The 5,832-nt window shown below is 54.1% G+C and overlaps 1 protein-coding gene across 1 annotated transcript; it reads left to right on the top strand.

Annotated features, from left to right (window-relative positions):
- The first annotated feature begins 267 nt into the window (after positions 1 to 267).
- On the top strand, positions 268 to 2,382 carry SIX6 (SIX homeobox 6). The gene is made up of 2 exons (XM_030452260.1): positions 268 to 1,060; positions 2,214 to 2,382. The coding sequence occupies exons 1-2, from the start codon at positions 489 to 491 to the stop codon at positions 2,380 to 2,382; spliced, it is 741 nt and encodes a 246-aa protein (XP_030308120.1). The 5' UTR covers positions 268 to 488.
- The last annotated feature ends 3,450 nt before the right edge of the window (positions 2,383 to 5,832 follow it).

Here is a 5,832-nt window from a genome sequence, read left to right as displayed (position 1 = left end):
TTGCTGCCGTGATTGGCAGCAGCTGACAGTGAGTGGCAGCCCCGCCATGGAAACCCAGGAGCCAATCTGCCGAGCCCGGCAGCAAATCAGCCGCTCCCGCAGCAAGGCGGCGGCGGCGGCGAGCTGTGCTTGTGCCTTTTCCTTTTCCCTTTTTTTTTTTTTTTTTTACTCCTTTTCTCCTTTTTTTTTTTTTTTTTTTTTTCCTTCCTTCCCTCCCCCCACACCCGCCCTCCCTCTGCTCCATCCTCCTCCGCCTCGCCCCTGCCCACCGCCCCCAGTCTCTGGAGCCGCTGAGCTCTCCCCATCTCCTCTCCGCCTTCCACTCTCCCTCCCGCGGCAGCTCCGCCGACACCGGAGGAGGCAGAAGCAGAGAGAGAGGGGCGGCCGCCGGGCCCGCTGCCCGCTTCCCCGCCGCGGGGGTGTGAGCGGCGGCGGCGGGCATCGCCGGGGGGTGCGCGGAGCGCGGATCGGAGCCCGGCGCCGCCTCCATGTTCCAGCTGCCCATCCTCAATTTCAGCCCGCAGCAGGTGGCCGGGGTATGCGAGACCCTGGAGGAAAGTGGGGACATCGAGCGCCTGGGGCGCTTCCTCTGGTCCCTGCCGGTGGCTCCCGCGGCCTGCGAGGCCCTCAACAAGAACGAATCGGTGCTGAGAGCCCGGGCTATCGTGGCCTTTCACACGGGAAACTACCGGGAGCTCTACCACATCCTGGAGAACCACAAGTTCACCAAGGAGTCCCACGCCAAACTGCAAGCCCTCTGGCTGGAAGCGCATTACCAGGAGGCGGAGAAGCTGCGGGGCCGACCCCTGGGGCCGGTGGACAAGTACCGGGTGAGGAAGAAGTTCCCGCTGCCCCGCACCATCTGGGACGGCGAGCAGAAGACACATTGCTTCAAGGAGAGGACGAGGCATTTGCTGAGGGAGTGGTACCTGCAGGACCCTTACCCCAACCCCAGCAAAAAGCGGGAACTGGCTCAGGCCACGGGACTTACCCCCACGCAAGTGGGCAACTGGTTCAAAAACCGCAGGCAAAGGGACAGGGCAGCAGCCGCTAAGAACAGGTAAGGTGCTGCTTGTCCCGTCTGGGCACAGGACCCCCCTCTTAGGGAGGCTTCACCCCCAGCCCACCGCGGGGGCCAGTGTCAGGGAGCGGCCCTGGAGCTGCGGCGATCCCCACCTCGGGGGACGGGGACATGGGCCCGGGAAGTTTCTGCACGGGAAATGCAGGACAAAGCAGGAGCAGAGGGGAAATCCTACGGCTTTTAAATGTTTATTTATCTGTTTGTTGGTTTATTTACTTATAATAGGTGGGGGTTCCCGTCCGGGCTCCCCCTTGGCCGCTCTTCGGGGTAGGGGGTAGGGGAGATGAGGAGAAACCGCCCGGTACCGCGGCTGGCGGAACCGCTGTGACCCTGGTGGGACCCGGCAGCAGAAAGGGCAATTCTCCACGGCTAAGCGGAGAGAAATCCTCCTTCAAAGTTTTGCCCTGGCATACAGAAACCTCTTTGGTTTATGTCCACCTGGAGCGGGGCCGGCAACTCCCCTCTGCGGGCCCTGCTCCTTTGCAGAGAGCCGGCTTGCCCTAAATCTCCGCTGGAGCCAGCCGGGGACGTTTCTTGGGATGTTTTTCTTTTGACTCTATAACTCTTCTCCCACTCTCCCCCCTACACTTTTCTTTTTTCTTTTTTCTTTTTTTTTCTTTTTCCTTTATTTTTTTTCCCCCTTTCTGTTTAAGAACAAAATCGTGGCTCTAAACGCGGTGTTACTCTGACACTGGAGGCGCAAGCAGATAACCCCGGGAAGGGAACAGACACCCTGGTTATCTCTGTGCCGGAGCTCGTGTGTGTGTGTGTGTGTGTGTGTGTGTGTTTGTGAGGGGGATATTTCCACCCCCCAACCCCGCCGGCCACTGCGGGGGAATGGAGATTGTCACCCGCATCCCTTTTTTCTCCAGCTTAGGTTGTAAGGCCTGCTGGATGGAGGGGAACAGACGGGGAGGTGCTGCAGGGCATGGCCGACCCCTCGGGTGAGGGGGCAGGAATGGGGGGGAAGGAGGGTGCAGCTTGCCCCCGGGTGTGCCGGCCATGGGGTTGAGCACCCAGTCTCTCAGACTGGGAGAACTGGTGCAAGCTGGAGGTGGGGGTGCCGGTCGGGGGAGCCACTGGGAGAGGGAAAGGGCCGGTCGGTGATGCTGTGTGTGCCGGTTCCTTGCAGGCTACAGCAGCAGGTCCTAACGCAGGGGTCGGTGCGCTCGCTGCAAGCGGAGGAGGAGAGCGGCGGGGAGGCGGTGGGAGCAGCCTCCAGCCCCGCAGCCAGCCTCTCCAGCAAAGCGGCCACCTCCGCCATCTCCATCACATCCAGCGACAGTGAATGTGACATCTGACACCACCGCCATGACAAACCGGGGGGAGCGGGAGGTCCAGCTAACCGGTGCCTGCCTGCTCGCCGACACGGCCGAAGCAACCGGGCTTGTAATCGCCCGGGCGCGGTGGCCAAACCCGAGATGCGGGGCGCTCCCCAGCCACATACCGCTTGCCCGCGGCTTCCTCCCAGCCCTGCAGCAGACTGCATTAAAAAACGTGATGAAAATCGTTGTCGCCTTTATTTCCAAGGATTTGCAGGATTGATGCCTAAAAAAGAAAAAAAAAAAAAAAAAAAAGCAAAATTAAAAAAAAAAAGCAGCATTGAACAAAGCCCACAAAACATTAAACAAAACAAAATATCAACAACAAAATAACAGAATGACAAGCTGCAAAATAGCCTGCCCTATCCCGCGGGGGTATTTTATGTTGAAAAGACGCTGTTCTTTTGGTTGGGTTTTGCTTTACTTTAAAGGGTTTTTTATATATATATATATGATGTTTATTTACTTATTTAAGGGATTGCTATGGTAGATTTTTTTCTATTATTATTATTATTAATTATTACTATTTTTGGCTTGTTCTCTGTGTGCACAGGTGACTTGTAGAGCATGTGCAGGACGAAACTGTATGAAGCAGCCTAAAACTATAATAAAATATTTGATGAACGACCCTCGCATCTGCTTTGAACTGACCGTGTCGGTCTCCAGCACACCAGTTTACGCAGAGCAGATCGCCGAGGCCACGGGTATTTCAGCATCAGCTCGCCCAGAACCGAAGTAGCCAGGTCCCCGGGACTGGGGGAGATATTTTTGAGAGGCAGGGACCGGGAGGAGCGGGGGACCGCGGGGCCGGGGATGGCGGTGGATGTGGATGCCCGTGGAAGGGAAGGAGAAGGCACCGCCGTAGCTTCTCCTCTCCCAAGGTCTGAGTTTTTTGGGGATTACCGGCGTTGAATTTTCAGGCAGGGACGACAAAAGAGGAAGGGGGGGAAAAAAAGGAAAAGGAAAAAAAAAAAAAAAAAAGAGATAAATGGTTTGGGATAGCCCAGCTGAGGAAGCTCAGCTTCCTCCCTCACCTGGAAAACGCAAGAAGAGAGAGAATTAACAGCCCTTCATGCCCGGGAAGGGCCCCAAATCTCGGCCCCTGCGATGTGCCAGGAGCTGTCCCCACCATCCACCTCCCTTGCTTTGTTTTGGGGTGGTTTTGCTAGAGGAGACCAAACGCCAGGTCTAAGGAGCGTGCTAAGCTTTTTTTCCCCCAGCAGAAGGATTTTTTATTATACAATTTGACATTGATCTTTAAATCGCCTGAGCTGTGCTTTTTTTGTCTGCCGGGTCTCATCGCGTTGACTTCCCTGTCCTCAGAGAGATGCCTCTCCGGTAAGCTGATTGCTCGGCTCGTTTTATTTAGCAGGAGAAGCCTCGCACCGGGGGAAGCCGGGCAGAGCTAACCCGCAGCGGCTGCCAGAAACGCCCCAGCTCCTTCTCCTGCTCCCCTGAAGATGCAGGGAGGCAGCCGGGGGTGGCACAGTGGCCAGCGCAGCTCCCTGATAGATTAATTCAGTCGTGCTGCCTTTTAGCGGGAGGCAAATTTCCCCCTCGGCAGTGGCTTTTCCCCCTCTGCCTAAGTTTGCATTTAAAGCTTGAAAAACGTTGGCACCGCTGATGTCTAAATTTGTGTTTCCGTCCTCAGAAGCATGTGGGTTGGTTTTCCTTACAGACCAGCACAGAGACGGGGCAGGTAGCAGGTATTTATTAACTGCTTTTAAAGTCCATTTACCAGGAACTATTTCCCCGGCGGGGTGTAATTCAGGGTGTCGGAGAGGAAAATAAACTATATTTTTCGAGGGCTGCTGGCTGGGGAGGGGAGCAGGGGTAGCGCGGGGGTTTCCAGCTGCCTTTGGGGGTACTCTCCCTTCAGGAGAGGCTGGCACCCCAACCCTGTCCTAAATTTGTTTTCTTTTAAACCCTTTAAACGGGCTTTGTCCCCGACAAGGGAGCCCGGCTTTGCTGCTTAAACCCTGAGCGAGATGGGGGGTTTGTTTTGGTTTTGGGGTTACTAAGTTTGCTGGCTGGCAGAGCTTCCCAAACAGGAGGTTTTTTGAGGAGCAAAAGTGGATTTCAACCTTAAAAACGGAATCGTGAGTTATTTCTTTGCCTCCCTGGAAATTTCTGCAGGTGATTGCAATTTCTCCATAGGCTTCTGCGGCCAGTGTAGCTGGGGATTATTGTGGGGAGTTAAAGCTTTCGAAAAGACATATAGAGACTGGAGATTTATTTGAACACATAGGCTCAGCCTCTGACAACTCAATTTCTTTCTAACTAGAAAAGAAGAAAAAAAAACCCCCAAAACCAAGCTGAAATTCGGACAATAGGCAGCGGCCTATTCTCTATTTCGACAAAGGTTTCAGCGGCATGAAGGATGCTGAATCTCCCGAGTGGGTTACAGAGGGGACCCTCCCGAGGATACCCCTAGGGCCAGAAGCGAGGGCATGAATCAAACAAACCCTCCCGAAGCAGCGGCCGGGGTGGGGACCGGAGTGTGGAACCACTCTGGGAGGAGCAGCCCCGAGGTCCGGTGTGCTCGGGGAGTGAGGACCGGGAGAGCTGAGCATTACCCAGCCTCCCTTCTCCATCGCCGGAGCTCGACGGCGGCTGAGGCTGCGCCGGCGGCGTTTGGCCGAATCGATAAGACCTACGAAAGAAAACAACTTCTTTTTTTCCCCCTTTTTTTTTTTTTTTTTTTTTTTTTTTTTTTTTTCCCCACTTCTGCCTTTTCTCTCCCCGAATTGAAAAGGTGTGCCCTTCCCCTGGCATTTTCAGCAATTTTTATTTTTTCTTTTTTTAGAGATCAGCCTAAGCCGCCGCCCTTCTGAGCCTTCTCATTAAAAATAAAAATAATAATAATAATAACGGGGGAAGAGAGGGGAAAGCTTGTATTTACATTAAACAAAACGCTCAGAAAAGGGTGGCTAGAAAGTCTGCCTTGACCCCTCTCTCTCAGGTTTAACAAAGAAGGAAAATATTGTATCAAAAGTGAAGTGAATGGGGAGGGCGGAGAAGAGAAACAGCTTTTCGTCTATTCAGCCGTGGAGGGGGGCAAGGGGGAGGAGGGAGAAATGTTTGAATATTTCCGTTTCTTTTGAGAAGCGGGGCAGCCCCGGGCAGGGTTGAATGGGAAAGTCTTGTAAGCGGGCTGGGAGGCTGTCAAACTGCTCAGAGTAATCACTGCTAATGAAGGGGTCTCCAGCCCTCCCTGGGACAAAGGATGCTTACGAGCGCTCGCCGGGGCTGAATAGCTAATAAGTTTGCAAAGGGGAAAAATGAGTGAGCTGTTCGCAAATTGATTTTGCAAGAGAGAGGGGAAAAAAAAAAAAAAAAAAAAAAAAAAAAAAAAAAAAAAAAGGCTTGCAGGTTGGGGAGAGCCTGGCCCCAGTGCAGCTGGGGACAGAAGGCCCACTTATCCGGGCC

The sequence above is a fragment of the Calypte anna genome, chromosome 5A (genome assembly GCF_003957555.1).
Source record: "Calypte anna isolate BGI_N300 chromosome 5A, bCalAnn1_v1.p, whole genome shotgun sequence".
NCBI classification, from domain to species: Eukaryota; Metazoa; Chordata; class Aves; order Apodiformes; family Trochilidae; genus Calypte; species Calypte anna.
Note: the sequence above shows the minus strand (reverse complement) of the source record. Positions and strands in the feature narration are given on the sequence as shown.

Coding starts and splice junctions, on each gene's coding strand:
- SIX6 (XM_030452260.1), top strand. CDS start 489: ATGTTCCAGCTGCCCATCCTCAATTTCAGCCCGCAGCAGGTGGCCGGG. Junction 1,061..2,213: donor GCAGCAGCCGCTAAGAACAG/GTAAGGTGCTGC, acceptor GGTTCCTTGCAG/GCTACAGCAGCAGGTCCTAA.